At 46.8% G+C, this 16,787-nt stretch overlaps 1 protein-coding gene across 1 annotated transcript in view; it reads right to left on the bottom strand.

The window, feature by feature from the left end:
* COL20A1 (collagen type XX alpha 1 chain) overlaps window positions 1–16,787 on the bottom strand; it is a 51,979-nt gene that overhangs the window by 17,606 nt on the left and 17,586 nt on the right. The window contains exons 14-23 of the mRNA XM_041399150.1: window positions 15,941–16,064; window positions 14,885–15,024; window positions 14,175–14,304; window positions 13,506–13,648; window positions 12,306–12,438; window positions 7,169–7,311; window positions 6,452–6,581; window positions 5,851–5,907; window positions 2,888–2,926; window positions 963–1,101 (exon numbers count right to left, since the gene is read on the bottom strand). Coding sequence (XP_041255084.1) covers window positions 963–1,101; window positions 2,888–2,926; window positions 5,851–5,907; window positions 6,452–6,581; window positions 7,169–7,311; window positions 12,306–12,438; window positions 13,506–13,648; window positions 14,175–14,304; window positions 14,885–15,024; window positions 15,941–16,064 — 1,178 coding nt within the window. The remainder of the gene's footprint in view (window positions 1–962; window positions 1,102–2,887; window positions 2,927–5,850; window positions 5,908–6,451; window positions 6,582–7,168; window positions 7,312–12,305; window positions 12,439–13,505; window positions 13,649–14,174; window positions 14,305–14,884; window positions 15,025–15,940; window positions 16,065–16,787) is intronic.

The following is a 16,787-nucleotide window of genomic DNA, read 5'->3' as shown; positions in this document are numbered from 1 at the left end:
CACAACCCAACAGGCATCTTTGCAGGACAGATTCATAAATAACACAAGTTTTTTCTTCCTCGCTCAGTTTCTGAAGGGGTAGTGTCCTTGGAAAGGCATCTATAAGAGCTGAACAAAAGGATTTGCCCATCATTTCCTGAGTATTTAGACCAAAGGGTTCTCTGAATCTCCCCCACTCTGTTTACTCTAAGAAGCTTTGCCTCTTTGACTAAGATTAAGCAGAGTCAGTGGCTCAGTAATTAGGCTTTAAACAAAGTAGCAATGAGTGTCAGGAGTCAGATCACTCCTGATTCATAATCATAAAAAAGGAATGAGGTCACAGGAGCTGCCTGGCTTGCTTGGGACCCTGTGGAGAAGCTTCACATGCTGTGGAATGAGGTCAAGCCACAAGCCAGAGCTAATGGTTATTCCCTCTCATCAGTGCAGCCCAGGCTGCAGAGAGCAGCTACGAGAGTGATATTTTATAAAAGCAAAGATCTCTCTCCAAACCAGAGAAATTTGGGAGAAGGGATTGAAGATGAAAATGTGACCTCAAACTGCCATCCCTGAAATGTAGGTGGCTGTGAACAGAATGCCTAAAGACTGGTGCAGTGCCCATGCGTGACATGATCCTCATGTCCATCACAGCAACTAAAAAGTGGGAAAAAAGTGATTTTGTAGAAACCAAAAACAGCACTGTAAAGATGTTTGGCTGTACAAATGTATAATAAATACTACTGTGTCCCCTTAATTTTTACATGACCACTCATCTTGAGGAAAGCCAGGGGTTTGTTTTTATTTATTAATACATTAAGTAAAAACCCTCTGGCTATTTTTTTCAATTTACCAATGGTTTGATTTAGCTCATCATATTTATTATTTCATTTGGAAGTTGCCAGCAGGGCTGCACCATTCCTCCCCAAAATGACCTTCCTTTGCTGTGCTGAGGCTGAGGATGGCAAGAGCCAGGGCTCTGCTCCCACCTGGTCCTCTGGGTGAGCTGAATGTCCCTGAACAGGGTGAAGGTGCGGGAGCCACTGAATACAAAAGGCTCCATGGCCACGCCTTTAATGGAGGAATATTCCTTCTCTACCAAGCCAAAAACTTCCATCATATCAAATCCTGGAACAAAGGAGAACAGAGAAATCAGTGGTTAGGCAGCAGTGCAAAAGAAGTGTGTTTGAAGAGCAGGTTGAATTAGCACAGAGAAGGCGACAGGAGAAAATGCCCTGCATGACACAACGTCAGCTCGAGTGTACTCCTCAAATGGCAGCCAAGGAAAAGAAGAGTGTGTGCACATTTCTTGTAATCTCTTCCTCTTGAAGGAGAGTGGACAAAAGATGGAGGCTTTCACAACTGTGATTTCAAATCTTCAGGATGAAAAAAAAAAACCCAATGAGAAAGATGTTACTCCAACAATTTCTTCCTTTCAACTACACACAACGTATTATCTTCAAAAGGCATGGAATCAGTCCAGTAATTGCTAGTAGGGAGAGAAAATGATTTCTACTCTGAAATGCCTTATGTGTAAGGGACAGAAAAAAATAGGAAAAAAACTTTAAAATACAAACTTTTCCATTTCTCTCTATTTTCAGGAGACACCCATGGCTGACCTGCCTTGTGTGGGCTAAAGAGATTCTCCTCTGACACCTCTGACATTTTCTCTGGCTCATGCAGCTTCATCTCTCTCCGCCAGCTCATCATTAAAGCTCCAAGTCATTTTCATTTCAGTTTTCTGTTCAGTAAGACAAGATTTCGCCATTTGGATTCTGTTTGAGTTTATCTGAGTTTGCAGCAGACTGGGATGAAGGAGATGGTTCCTTCTTGAGCAAATAGAAGGGCTTCATTTCAGTGTGGTGGTTTCAGTCTGGATTCCCTCACCCCTTCACCATTCACAATCTTCTGCAGTTTCTTGGCTTGAGTTTTTATTTCGCCTGGGGGTTGGCCCAGGGTGCTTTTATTTCATTATTTTTTTCATATCCCAGCAGTACAAGGGAGTTTGCCAAAATAAATGACCTACTTGAGAGCCATTTATCTCTGGTATGGAGCTTCTGACACTGAGACTCCCTTTAAAATGCACAGGAAGAGAAGGCTTGAGTCACAATTAAAAACGTATTGAAGTATAATCCCATTATTTTCACCGAGTCAAGGAATCATGGAACAGCTTGAGTTGGAAGGGACCTTAAAGATCATCTAGCTCCATGGGCAGGGATTTACCTGCAAGATCAGTTTGCTCAGGGCCACATCCAGCCTGGCCTTGGGCAAGGTGAAGTGACTCAGCTGTGGAGTACCCAGACCTGGGAGCTGCAGTCAGTCCCTCAGCTCACCTGAAACTCAGAACTCTTGGAAGGAGGTGATACCCCTCTCTAAGCAGAACTCACTGCTTTCTCAGGAAGCAACACTTGCAACAAACCAAACAGCAGGAGCAGCTCTCTTTGCACAGACAGAAAGGGGAAATTCCTGCCCCCAAAATCCTGAGTGCAGCCTGAGTGCAGAGAGCTCCTCGGGCAGCGAGACCTCCCCTGGAGAGTGCACAGGGCATCCCGGGGACTGGCTGACAGGTTTGGAGTTTGATAGTCTGAAGAGCCTTTGTGAGATAGGAATTCAAATCCTCCGGGAATTCAAGGGCTGTTTGAAGCTTCACCTCCTTAAGGTGGTGAAAATCCTGGTGTTAAGCACTAACAGCCGAGAGCACGAGCTGGTGGAGCAGCAGAGCCTAACAACTCAGGTACTGCAAAATATTCTTCTCCCTGATAAAAGACATGTTCCAGTTTTCATTCGCACACTTCTCCCCTTTTCCTTGGGACATTTTCCCCACACTCAGCTCTTGCACATGTCTCCAAATCAAGCCCAGGCAGTGTTTTCAGTCACAGCCCAGCAGCACCAGGGCTTGGATCTGCTACTGTACCTCTTATGGAACCTTCCGTGGAGGTGATGGTGGGGCAGGCTGTGAGAACAGAACAAAAGAGGAAAACTATTAGAGGGGTAAAAAAAAAAACAGCAGGGGATTATGGAAGCAAAATTAACACAGTTTCTTTAGACAGAGCAAAGGAAAAACACAGCAAAACTTAGAATAGCCTGCAACTTCATTCAGAGCTTGGAGTTTAACCTTGTTTATATATATATGGAGAAGGAGAGAATTGATTTTTATGCAAACATAAAAGTTGATTCCTGGCTTGCCTATCGCCAAAATAAAAATAGTGTCTTTCATCATCAAACATCTCCATGATCACTTTCTTTTGACTAACTCAGCTGGCACCTGATGATATGCAATAGAAGAGAGCATCATTTTGGCAAGTTTTTTTTTTTTTAAATCAGACATCAAAACGTTTATTTTTCTTTTAACAGTGCCTTAGTAGTGTGGTAAAATAAAGATATATGCAGTTTCAAATTTTGTACCTGCAATTAAAAATACACACAGCAAAAAAAAATGTTTCTCAACTTGAGAGTCTGGCTTTTGATTTCTTTCAGAAAACACAGAGAGTTTTGAAAATATTTGTAGTTTGTCTTTCAGAAATCCTCTTGATGAATCCTTTGAGATGCCACAGGATAAAAAGAAAGACCAGAGAAGAGATGGGGATGTGAAGCTGGAACATGAGGCACCAGGGCTATGAGCACACTGTTTAAAGGCTCAGGTAAAGAGGTGTTTTAGAAAACAGCTCATGAATGCTATTTTCAATCATCTGCTGCCACGTAAATCCCAAGTCACGGATGCCAGATGGAGCTGGGACCAAGGGAATGCTTGACGCAAAATGAGAAATGTCCCTGAAAATCAAGGACACTTGACAGGATGGGCTGTTTCACAAGGGGTTTACTCAGTCATCAGGATAATAGAATCTAAGAGTTCATTGTACTGAGGCTTCAGCATAGCCTTGCCTTTCTTGGATCAATGCCATTTCCTACCTCAGCAGCTGCCTAACTTTTGTGAAATGTAAGACATTTAAAGGACGTGACTTACTCACCCCAAAAGACCTGAGATTCCTAAGCCTGTAAGAATTTCAGTTCCTCACAGTGAAGGAAGGACACCCAAACCTATGACTCTGACGGCCACAGGACCACTAAAGCCAGGATTTAAACCACAAAGACTTACAAGGTGCTGTGACCTCTGTTGCTCCAATTGATGCTTAATTTTTTATATACCATAATTCCTGTAGAACTGGGTGTAAAACTGTGGAAGGGATCTATGGAAATCCATTAAAAAATCAGTTTCTGAAACTTGAGCCTTGCAATGCTGAGCCTGACCAGCCCTTGCATGCAGGATCTTCAACCTATACACTGCTCTTTCCCTTCTCCTTCCAGAAACCAACTTTTCTAAACCTTAGAGAATGATTTGGGTTGGAAGGGACCTTAAAGCTCATCCTGTTCTACCCCTTGCCATGGGCAGGGACACCTTCCACTATTCAGGTTGCTCTAAGCCTTGTCCAACCTAGCCTTGGACATTCCAGGGATGGGGTAGCCACAGCTTCTCTGGGCAACCTGTGCCAGGACCTCAGCACCCTCTCATGGAAGAATTTCTACCTGACATCTAATCCAAACCTGCTCTTTGTCAGCTTGAAGCCATCCCCCTTGTTCTATCACTCCACACCTTTCCCTCTCCAGAACTGAAGCATGGTGAATAAAAACCAAACCAAAACAATAAAGATCCTAAAGCAAGCTGTAAACTTGCCCATTTTCCACGTATCTTTCTTGTTTGGGAGTCAGTGAGTTCATTCTGACCCTTGCCCAGGCCCCAGAGTCCCTCTTGCTTATATTCCTGGCAATTCTCCTCTCTTTCCAGCTGGCAGCTCTGGGATTGCTCACAGCTCTTTGATCAGGCAATGCTCAGCTTGTGTGAAGCCTCTCAGAGTCAGGGCAAGGGTCCCTGACACTGGCACTTTCACTTCTGCTTTGAAGATTTTTCCCTAGACTTTCCAGCCTAAGATTCCTGCTGTCTTGTTATTTCCTTTGGTTTTTGTTTTTCTCTTCAAATCCCAGCCCAATGCAGTTATTCACTGAATAACTGAATGTTCAATGTACATTTGCTCCTGGAAGATCACATCATTTCTCTCAATAATTTGGTTATATATCAATATTGGAGCCTTTATTGCACATCCAGCTCTTTTCCCAGCATTGTTACATATTGTATCTCCTTCTTCAAAAAAAAGGTACTTTATAAAACATAAAGAATTTAGTATTTCTTCCATTGTCTTTTCAGTTCTCATAGCCAAATAGCTATATTAAATTCTACAAGGTGACTCATCAGCCTTTTGAGAGGTTGTTTTCTGCTTGAAAGTTCACAGGACTTTTCCACTGTGATCTGAACACCTCAATAACACTTGAAAACTTCATCTGCTATGTCCTTTGTTGTCTATAAGCTATTTTTTTTTTACATTTAAGCTGCCTCATTCTTCAATCTTGACTTCCCTCAATAAATTTTAAAACTGAAATTTTGCTTGGAATAGTTTCAAATAGTCATGAAAAGCCAGCAGTACCACAATATCTGCATTGTGATATTTACTTATTAAAAACTTTTTATAACCCCATTAATTCAACACTTCTCACTAATCCATTTCATAGTTTGCTTTCTATCAGCTATGAGAGCATATGCTCATTAAATTTAATAAGGGACTTTACAGGGAATTTTAATTTAAAACATGTCACACTTCCCTGCACTGCATTTTGGTCAAGTTGTGCAGAAATCCTCTAAAATACTGTTGGTCTGTTTACTGAGCCTGGTGCTAAGAAGTTCTGTGGTTTCCTGGTTGTCCTTGGGTTGTCCCCAGGGGCACCTGCCAAGAGCTGCTGGAGCCCTCCTGCTGCTCTGCAGAGCCCACACTGCACCCTTTGCTCTGAGTTACAAACCAAAGCAGGGCTCCAGAGGACATGATTTACCCTCTGCTTTAGGTGGGACGAATCCTCGGATGGAAGGGAATTTAGACAGCACAGGAGCTGAAAGAGAAAGCAATCATAGAATCAGAAAGTTGGAAAAGAACTTAAAGATCATCAAGGTCCAGCCTTTGACCAAAAACCTCCACGCCCACTCAGCCACATCGGGAAAGGCCATGTCTGCTCGGTTTTTAACACTCCCAGGGAGGGTGACTCTGAATGCTCCTTGGGGAGCATTTTCCAATGCTTAACCACTCTTTCAGTGAAGAAATGTTCTCTGATATCTGACCTGAATCTCTCCTGGCCCAACCTGAGGCCATGCCTGGGCTCTGTTATCCAAGATTGTGATGCCAGGCCCAAAACCGAAAGGGCCGCCAGGCCCGAAACCCGAAGGGCCGCCAGCCCCTCGCACTCATCCCAGAATTGTCAGTAACTCGCATGAGTACAGAAATTGGGGCAGGGTTTTCACTTTTCAAGGCAAATATTCTGTTGCTGAGCAAAACCCTGGCTTCAGGCAGAGCCCCCGTCAGGTGTCCCCGCAGAGGTGGCCTCGAGGTGGCAGAGGGAGGGCGACGGAGGAGGTGCCCACTCCAGCTGAGCCCTGTACCTGTCCGGCCCGTCGTGGAGGTGCTCTCACTCTCTCCCGTGTAGTGGATGGCAGAAATTGTCACCTTGTAGGCTCGGTCAGGCAGCAGGGACTGCAGGGTCACACTGCTGCTTTTGCCAGGAGCCATGATCTACAATGGAGGAAGGAAAGATCCCAGTGATTGGGGCTCTCATTCCAGCTCTTACTCACAGCCCAGAGTTAGGTGGGGCTGGCTCCTGGGTGTGAGGCTCAGAGCAGCATTCCTGCTCAGCTCAGCCCAGAAACCTGGCTCTGAGCTGCTGTTGGACTAGCAATGGCCAGAGGGAAAGCATTTTCCCGTATAAAGACCTCACTATTCCCCATGGAAATGCAGCAGAAGTGCCTGATAACAGGATTATCAGCCTGTTTAAGTAGGGAATCTTTTAAAAGAATTATATTTAACCTCCCTAAGCCAGAGGGGCAGTAGGTTTATTCCCCACCCCTCTGCCTCCAAGAATTCCCTCCCCAGTCCAGGGAGCACAGAAAGCTGTGTTATTAGTGGCTTTGATGGAGAAAAAAATCTTAATTATAAAAGAGCCTCAGAGTTCTGTTTACAAAGCAACACATCAGCAAGAAGAGATTTGGTTTTGAGCCCTGATATCCTAAGCCTGACTGGAGTGAGCAGAGTTCCTCTGGTCATATTGTCCCCATGGGCCTCTGGGCCAGTGTCTGTCCCCCACAAAGGAGCTGGACACTCACAGTTTGCTGGGCAGCAGCGTCAGAAACAGGGCTGTAGGTGATTTTGTAGTGCTGAACTCGGCCATCAGGAGGGGTCCAGTGCACCTGGAGGCTGCTGGGGGTCTCGGAGTCGATGAAGAGGTTGGTGGGTGGGCTCCGGGAATCTGTGACAGGGATGGAAGGTGAGCAGCACAAAAAGCAGGGAGAAACCTCTGTGAATCTCTGGAGCCAGCAGTGTTTGCTTCCAGGCCCATTTCTGAATGCCTCAGGGCTCTGCTGTGCAGGTAACCAACACTCAGGGCAGCCACAAGCACCCAGGCAATAGGGAAAAGAGATTCTGGGGGGATCAGGATTGCCCAGCTACAACTCAAACATTCAGCAATTCCAAGCCTAGGACATGGGGAAAATTCTTGCAAAGGTGAAAGAGTCCTGGAAGCACAAGGCAAAGAGACCCATTGTACACATCATGAACAAACACCAAGGCTGCTTGAACCGGAACTGAATTTCATCAAGCTGGACAAACAGCTTTACTGGCACTTAAACCTGGATCACACATCAGAGTTAATCCATCCTCATTTCTAATATTTTTCTGCTTTTTCTGTTTTAAAATTACTCTTAAGAAAAAAAAAATCCCAGAGCATCCAGCACACCAGAGTTCTGTCTAGAGCTTCTGACATCCACACCCACAGCCCAGGAATGGGTCACACACAGTGCCTGAGCTACCCCCTCTTCTCTGGCCCTGTCCTAGGATGGCTGGATGGATTCCAAACAGGTGATGGGCTGAGCCAGACAACCAGAAAGGAGTTTGCCAGGGACCATAGCTGAGCAATTTTTAATTACATAAATGCATTTCTTTCCCTGGGGTCCTGCTGTGCAGCAAACTGGATCTGATGACAGAGGCTCTTCTGCTGGAGGGATTTCTCTGAGCAGAGGTTGAGAGGGAGGAAGGGAAAGGCAGAGGGGGCTAAATCAGGTCAAAAAGAAGCTCCAGAATATGGGGTTGTCTGCTCCTGGGGCGTTTCCAAGCATAAAATCATGTGTCTGTCCTTGAACTCATGCTGGTGTGAAGACACAGAAGTTCTGGGCAGAAAAAGAAGAAGAATTTATTCAGAAGACACTAAAAATGATGGGTGAGCCCTAAGGACAGTCAAAGAAACACACTAAGGTGATGAGGTTTTTATTCTGCACTTTTCCTGTAAGGATGTTCTGCCCACCCAGCAAAGCCTGGGGTGACCTTAAAGCACAGGCTGAGGGAAGATCATTTGCATCTTCATTGATCCTCCTTCTCTTTTGTTTAGAAAATGAGCTTAATTTTACTGAGGCTGAACCAAGATTGCAGCAGCTGAATCAGGCTGGAGGTGCTGCTGTGCACCACCATGAGGTAAAACAGAGAAGAAAACAAGAATAAAGCCACTTCAGCAGCACTTTTATCAGTCAGTGATGTATCTTTGCTGCCAGCACTGGCTGTTTCCTTCACCTGAGGTGAGGGGAGACTGCTGAAGTGAACTTTAAAGGGAGAGTTAGGGGAAGTCTTTAGAGTCAGGTTTATTCTGGAAAGCCCTCAGGCCTGGCAGAGTTTGATGGCATGGATGTGACAGACAGGGGACAGGCCACCTCCTGAAGCTGCCTTGGAGGATGGAAGCATCTCTGCCAGCATCTGTGTCTTTGTTTGCCTCTTCAACTTCTGCTCCTCCACAGGAGCAATCCCTGCGTGCTCTCAGGTCTAACCAGCATCACAGGCAGACAAATACTCAAATAAGAATAAAACCCTGGGCTCCACTCCATCCAAATGCTCACCTGCAATGATTATTATGCATTAACTACAAGCCATGTGTTTTCCTGCCATGGGTTGAAGCTTCATTCCCACATTTTGATCTCTTTTATTGGCCATGCATACTCTGGTAGGAGCAGTGTATCCTCAGTGAGGAGCTGGATGAAGAGATTTCCCCACAGCTTAGCTGGAGGAGCAGGGCACACAAGCACCTTGTAAAACACTTCAGTGCAAAGCCAGCCAGGGTGGCTCAGCCCAGTTTTAGCAGCAGTTCCATCCAAACTGCCCTCTCCTTGTCCTCCAGGACCATCAAGGGGCTCTTTTCCTTTGCTCAAGTTCTTTTTCCCCAGCCTGGATGAAAGAAGTCTCCCTCAGTACAAACAAAGGTCCTTGTCTGATTCTCAGCAGGACCAAAGCCACCCCTTCCAGCATTTTCCAGTAATCACCATTCAGCAACTCCTCCATGTCCCAGCAGCTTCCTTCAGGAAAGCATCATCTGCACTCCCTGGGCTTGCTTGGAAGATTTTGTGTTTGAAGTACCACTAAAGATGTTTATTAGTGTGAAAAGTGATCACTGTGAAAGCCTTTGGTCAAGGATAAGGACTTTGCTACACTTGCCAATTTATAAAACAGATTGAAAGGAGAGCTCAACTCAAATGAGAATTCAGTCTAAATAGAACAGAGAGAAAATAAGAAACATCAGAACCATGGGTAAGTGGCACATTTTGACAATTTTGTTGTCTGTGGGAAATATATCAGCATGCTTTTTTTTCTGCTCTGCCTCTTGGAAAGTCTGCAGGGAAAAGTTTGCTAACTGGGTTACTGAAAATAATCCCAAACTTTTTTCTTTCCTCTAGTCAAAACAAAGGATTTTAAAAAATCCAATTTCTCCAAGACGAGAAGGGACCTGTACCATATTAATGTCTCCAAATTTTCTTTTCCAGCTAAAGCTACTCACTGATTTTTAGTTCATAAAATGACAAATCTCAGACCATAACTTTGAAAGAACTTTTTCTCCAACCAGAAACACGAGTGACCTCATCCCAGTCCTTCCAAATGATCCATCACAGTGATGTTTTGTTGTTGGTTTTTATAGGATGATGTTTCTGCTGACCTGTATTTTTTGAGGGATTGCTGTCCACAGGGTCCCATGACCATAACATATTTGCTCTCAAAATGGGTGTTTCAGGTGAGACAAGAGGCATGGCTGGCCCTGAATAAAATGAACTTGGTGTGTTTTCCTCACCCCAGGGGCAGAACTCGGTTCCATTTCACAAAACCACAGGCAAAGAGCATTGCTCTGACCTGGCAATTTTCTCCCTTGACCTTCAAATAAGAAAGTATTCCAGGGAGGCTGAAGGACAGGGAGAGAATCTTGTGTTACCAGTTTCTGCTGAGTTTCACTTCAGTCATTGCCCTTAATCTTCAGCATTTCTTGGAAATTCTACCAAGACATTTTTAAGAAAAACTTCATGACTTGACCTATCCTTACATAAAGGGATATTGCCAAGAGAGAAAAAGAGAAAAGCCATGATGAAAGCAAAAGAAAGCACTTCCTCCCTCCCTCCCTGCCTCCCTCCTTCCCACAACCTTCTCTAGCACACACTTTTGGTATTGTTCAGCGCAGCCTGATCAATGCTGCTCACCACCCAGCAACCCAAAGTCTGCCATCCTGAGGAGAGCCAGAGAGCTTTCATCACTGTTTCAGCTCTCAGAATTCCATTTTATAATGAAAATTAAGGACGAGAGGGCTCAAAAATCAGACCAAGAGGTTTGGGTTTTCAGCTGACACCAGAGATTTCCATGCTGTGTCTGAATGAGTTGTTATCCACCAGCTCTGATGTAGATTAACACCTCTGGACATCCTGAGCAGGCACAGTACAGGGTGGCAGCTTCTGCTTGAAACACTGAAGATTTGAAATACAACCATATCCCAGGAGCTCCCAGAGTCCTGCCTGGTGCCACATCACCCCATACATTCATTGCTCAAGCCTTCAGCAATTTTCTGGCATCCCCAAGTTCCCCCTGACCTGCCCCAGAGCAGCTCTGGAAATCACCAGCCACCCCTTCTGTGCCACTTCTCTTCTGTGGGCACTTCTTACTTTAAACATTAGCAGAGAATTAGCATCAAAACATTGATTTCACCTGCAAATATTGGCTGGGAGGAGTGTGGCAGTGCCCTGAGTGCTCCTGCAAAGGGAGCAGCAGCACCCAGGCACTGAACCCTGCACTGGCTGCCCAGATGTACACCTGCCTTTCTGGAGAATTTTATTTTCTTCATGCAGAAGGCAGAGCCTGACAATTCCCAAGGCTCCTGCACAAGGACAGCAGCTGACAAGCAGAAATCAAATTGCTTTCCCTGCCCTGCTGGGGAAGGGAAAGGACTGGCAGCAAGGACTGCCTTGTGCAAATGTGCCTGGAAGGGCACTGTCACGTGTCATTTTGTTGGGCTGAGAGAGCTCCTCTGACACTTCATAATTCATAGCTTAAAACATAGTTAATAATTTTCCTACAGCCTCCAAACAGCTCTAATTGTCCACTTGTCATCATATATCAGTAGGATGCTTGCTTTTCTTTTTTCTTTGCCAGTGTGCAGCTCCAAGGTACTTGTCTGAGATAGCTTCCTTTAAAAAATGGTTTTATTATTTATTATTAATAAAACCTGAGCTTCTTATTCTAAGATTACCATTTACTTCAAGCTTCATCAGCTCAACATCAGCCTAAATGAGTTTATTCTGCAGAGGAGGAGGAGATCTGAGAGGGGAGGAAAGACTGCTGTGTTGAAGTGTTCCATTCACTTCCAACAAAGCCACTTTACAGCAATATTAATTACCAGGGCCTGTGGGAGTGCCACTTTTTAACCTCATATCCTTTCTAACCTCATATCCTGCCTGTACAAAGCCACATTTAGACAATGGTTCCGAGGCAGAGTGTGCCTGCAGGATTGCCTCCCAAATGTGTAAATGCCTTCAGTGAGGCCCAGCTCAGGAATGACAGAGCTCAGGACTCCTCACCCTCCCTCCAGGCAATATTTCATTAACAAGAACCATTCCTTAGGCAGCACAGGGACACATTCAGCTGGACACCCTCAGAATTCATTTCCATCCATGCACTGCACCGAGGCAGGGGAGGGACAAAATGTGTTCTGCATGGAGGGATTATCAGCTGTGCACCAGCCTGATGTGACTGTCCAGCCTCTCATTCTCAGGATAGACAGAGAACATTTTCAGACAGAATCCTAAACATCTCTAGCTTTTTTCAGACTTTTGGGGTTGTGTTTTCAGAGCTGGAGGTGACCAGTCTGAGCTGCAGGTGTGTGCTGAGTTGTGAGGGATGCCCTGCCCTGTCTGTCATCCCTGGGCTGTGATCCCAGCACTGGTCACTTACTGGTCCTGTGGTGAACAGAAACGGTGTCACTTTGAGCACCATCTTTGTAGTAGGCCCAGATAGATATTTTGTAGTCAGTGTTCTTCTGCAGGCCAGACAGGACGGCTGTGGCCACATTTCCAGCCAGGGAGAGCTGCAGAAGGAGAGGACAGGAGTCAGCCCCCCTGCCAGGCATCCCCAGGCTGGTTCATGCCAGCCAGGTTCCTGGCTCACAGGTCATCCCTAGGCAAAAAATGAGTTAGCACCGGGCTTTGGGGCCAGAGTTTGAGGTTGCACATGTGTAAGCAAAGGCAAAATTCCAGCTGTGAATAATTCAGAGCGGATGCCTGTGCATGGCAGCCCAGTTGTGATCAGCAGCTTCTGCAGCACCACAACACAGAGCTCTGACACAAGGCAGTGCCTGCCTGGAGCACAGAGTCCCTCTGCTGAGTTTCCAGCTTCTAGGGGAGCTGGGGACAGAAACCCCCCCAGAGCCCCTCTGTTCCAGCCCAAATAGAACTTATTTGGTATCAGTCATTGCAGGAGAGGCTTGAGTATTAAGCCTAGGTTAAACTGCTGTTTGACCTCATACTGAAAATAGGGGCTTCAGATAGAAGAGAGCACCTGGTCCATCCCTGCCACACCTGCACCAGCTCTGTCTCTGGTCATTCTCCTCTGTGTTCTCCTTACTTGGACCTCACCCTTCCCAAAGAGCAGTATCCCAAAAGAATCAGTGCTTCCTAGCACTGAGGAGAAGAGAAAATGCTTCACCTTCTTAGAATACCTCCAGCTATAAATACTTGGTGCTGTCTTTTTCTTATCCACAACATCTTGACATTGGGGACTGGTGATCCTCTGCAACCCCAGATCTTTTTCTACTGAATTGCTTCTTAGCTATTTGTTCTACATCCTGTATACCTATGGTTAATTATTCCTGCCGAAGCTTAATACTTTCTGCTTGTCCCTATTAAATTTCATCCTTGAGGTTTCCCAGAAAGCTTCTGCAATCTTCCCAGAGCCTGCAGGCTCTGCCCTGCTGTCCCTCCTGCTCCCAGCCCTCAAGGTGACTGCTCCACTGAAAGCCAGACCCGGGAGGGATCCTGCTGAACTGCTCAATTGCTGGGGTGCATTTCCCTGAATAGTTTTACACAGCTCTCTTCCACTCCAGCAGGTGAGCTCAGAGCCAGCCCGGCCTCCCCAGAGCTGTGTGTGGGCTCATACCTCCTGAGGCTTCTCTCCACTGGCTGTGCTCCACTTGATCTGATAGACAACCACATCGGAGGCAGCCACAGCTTCCCACTGCAGGCGGAGGCTGTTCCCAGAGAGCTCGGTGACCTTCAGAGCACGAGGAGGGGGGACCTTCACTGAGGGGTGCACAAGGAACAGGAGCTGAAGTGCAGGCTCTGACAGCACCTTGTCAGAGCCAAGGTGGGGAGCAGATGGCTGGGGAGCAAAACATCAACCAAGCAGATGTCTGAGACCAGCCTGTCTGTCGCTTCTTCAGGCCCATATGACAACAGTCATCAGGACAGACAGGGGTAAATTATTTTTAAAGCCCTAATTAAGACAGGTTATCTCCTTTATGGGGAGCACAGATATCACATCGGTTTTGTAAAGGAAGAAGGCTAGCAGGGCTCTCAAGGATGCAGAGGTTAGTGATACATCATGCTTTTCTTCATTTGCTTCTTTTCTTTATCCCTTCCACCTCATTTTGAGCATAACACAGTTGGACATATTCCACACACAAAGAACAGCAGCCATCTGTGCTCTGTGCAAGAGTTTTAGCCACAAGCTGCTAGGGCCAGTCTGCAAAACATCTGAGTTCAGAGACATACAAACCAACTTTGTCACCTCCTACTGAGAACAGAAGTGTTTCTCTTCCTTACTTACAGGTGGTGACATTGCCAGTAATTGGAAAGGAGTCCCCTTCATCGTATGTGGATCTGACACTGATGAAATATTGTGTGAGGGAGGACAGAGGTCGCAGGACAGTGGATGTTGCAGTGCCAGGAACTTCCACCTGCAGTGGGGAAGTTGTGTGAGTATTGTAAGGGACAGGCTGAGACACCTGGGCTCGTTCAGCCTGAAGAAAAAGAGACACTTTATTGCAGCCTTTCAGTATTTAAAGACGGGAACAGACTTCTTTTAGCAAGGCCTGCTGCTATAGGACAAGGGGGCCTGGCTTTAAACTAAAAGAGGTAGATTTAGATGAGGTATAAGGAAGACTTTTACAACAAAGGTGGTAAAACACTGGCATGGGTACCAGAGAGGTGGTGGATGCCCCATCCCTGGAAAAATTCAAGGCCAGATTGGATGGGGATCTGAGCAACCTGATCTAGTTGAAGATGTCCCTGCCCAGTGTAGGCGAGTTGGACTAGATGGATGGATGGATGTCCCTTCCAGCCCAAACCATCCTGTGACTCTAGAGGGTACAGCTGCAGACAGGTCAGCGTGTGGAGATAACCTCAGCAAAAGCGCCCATTTCAGAGTTAAAACTCTGCCAGCACACAAGCTCTCCCTGCACCACGCAGCTGAAGGAGAACAGGGCGTTATCCAACTTCCCAAATTTCTCTTCCTCCCCCCGGCCCTTGAGGACTCACCTGTCCAGCGTTGCCCCCTCTGCTAGAGACGTAGGTGAGGTGGTGAGCGCGCACGGCCGGGCCCGCGGGCTCCCAGCTGACCCGCACGGACGCGTGGCTCAGCTCCGAGAAGCTCAGGTACCTGGGAGGGCTCAAGGCCACTGCAACAACAGTTAGTGACAGCACTCCGAGCCTGCACAGGCTGCACAAAGGAAATTCCACCCTAAGAGCTGCCTCCTGCTGCTCGTAGATGATCGCGCCTTCAACTAAGAGGCTCGTTCATTATGCAGGAAAATATTCCCTTTATTCACTGTGATGCCTGGTGAAGGCTGACCTAGAACAGAGGCTAGGCAGAGTTAAAGAATAAAGTAGGGATTTATTAAAAGGCCTCCATGGATGCACCTTGGGCAGCACAAGAGCCCAGCCAGGGCTACACCCAAGATGAACCAAAATGGTCACAAAATAGACAGCTGGTCATGGGACCTCTCACTTTTATAAGTTCTGGTCCATTTGCATACTGGAGTTAATTATCCAATTATAGCTTTAGCTTATGAAGTCCCATCCTTCAGTCTATTGTTGTTTATGCTCTTGGGCCTGAAATTTGGATAATTTTTCTTTGGTCCCCAGCTGGAGAAGGAATTGTTTTGTCTCGCTACTCTGTGAAGAGAGCTCACCATCCCCTAATATGAAGCTCAGATCTACACACTAAATCAGGACAGAATCAGAAAAATATAAAAGCTAAAACCTGAGGCATCAACTACTACATGCACATCTGGTAGGTTATGAAGGGCTGCTGCAGATTTAAGTGAGGAAACAGCCAGATGATCACCTTTTTCCCCCCAGACAACAAAGTCTTCAAGGAACACCTCTTTCAGGGGTCCTTTATTACCAGGGGAACACCACTCCTTTCTCCCAGCTTACCCTGCAATTAGAGATCCCCTTGGGGACAAATATTCACTTCAGATCCAGCAGAAAAGAAGCAGTGTGTACAAGCCCCATGCACAATATGGGAAGTACCTCACTGAACACATCTCTCCAGCCTTGAGTAACAGCTCAGTAAGCAGCAGCAGCACTTACAGGTGGTTTCCTGGATGCTGGCTGGATCGCTGGCATCTTCCCCATACATGGCATACACTGCCACGGAGTACCCAGTGCTGGGGGACAGCCCCTCCAGCAGCACCTCGGGCTGGGTCACCTTCACCTGCCAACAGAGAGGGGGTTTGGGGTACCCTTCAGCTCTAGGGTACCTCCCAATGCATTCAAGAGAGCAGGACCTTACAGAGACACAGGCCAAGGACCCTTTGGTTACAGTTAGGGGACATCTCCACTCTAGAATGGTCTTAGAATCATTGTATCACAGAATATCCCAAGCTGGAAGAGACTCACAAGGATCAGCAGAGTCCAAATTCATTTCCGGAACAGGAAAACCCCAAGAACCCCACCATGTGCCTGAGAGTGTTGTACAAATTCTCTTTGACCTCTGTCACCCTGCTGCTGTGACCATCCCATGCCCACCCACCCCCTGGGTAAGGAACATTTCCTGATATCCACCTAAACCTGCCCTGGCACAGCTCCAGCTGCTCCCTCGGCTCCTGTCACACAGAGCAGAGATGGGAGCTGCCCTCCCTTCCCCTCAAGAGGACACTGCCGACCTCGATGATGCCTCTCCCCATTCTCCTCCAGTCCCTGCCCCACCTGGGCAGGTGCTCTGCAGCGCTCTGCCCCTCTGACCCCCAACCCTTGGGGACAGACAGCACCTCCTCCGAACCCCGCTCCGCAGAGCCCTGCGTCTCTCACACCAAAACGCTGCTCTGGGTTGGATCGGGGGGCATTCAAGAGCTGCCATCCCGCTTTTCTCAGACCCGTGGGAAGCTCTGGCAGGAGCGCTGCCGGGCTGCTGCCATCTGCTGCCAGCACAGCACGG

The sequence above is a fragment of the Onychostruthus taczanowskii genome, unplaced genomic scaffold, assembly GCF_017590055.1.
Source record: "Onychostruthus taczanowskii isolate IOZ18803 unplaced genomic scaffold, ASM1759005v1 scaffold157, whole genome shotgun sequence".
Classification (NCBI taxonomy): Eukaryota; Metazoa; Chordata; class Aves; order Passeriformes; family Passeridae; genus Onychostruthus; species Onychostruthus taczanowskii.
The sequence above is the reverse complement of the archived record's forward strand: the minus strand, read 5'-3'. Positions and strand labels throughout refer to the sequence as shown.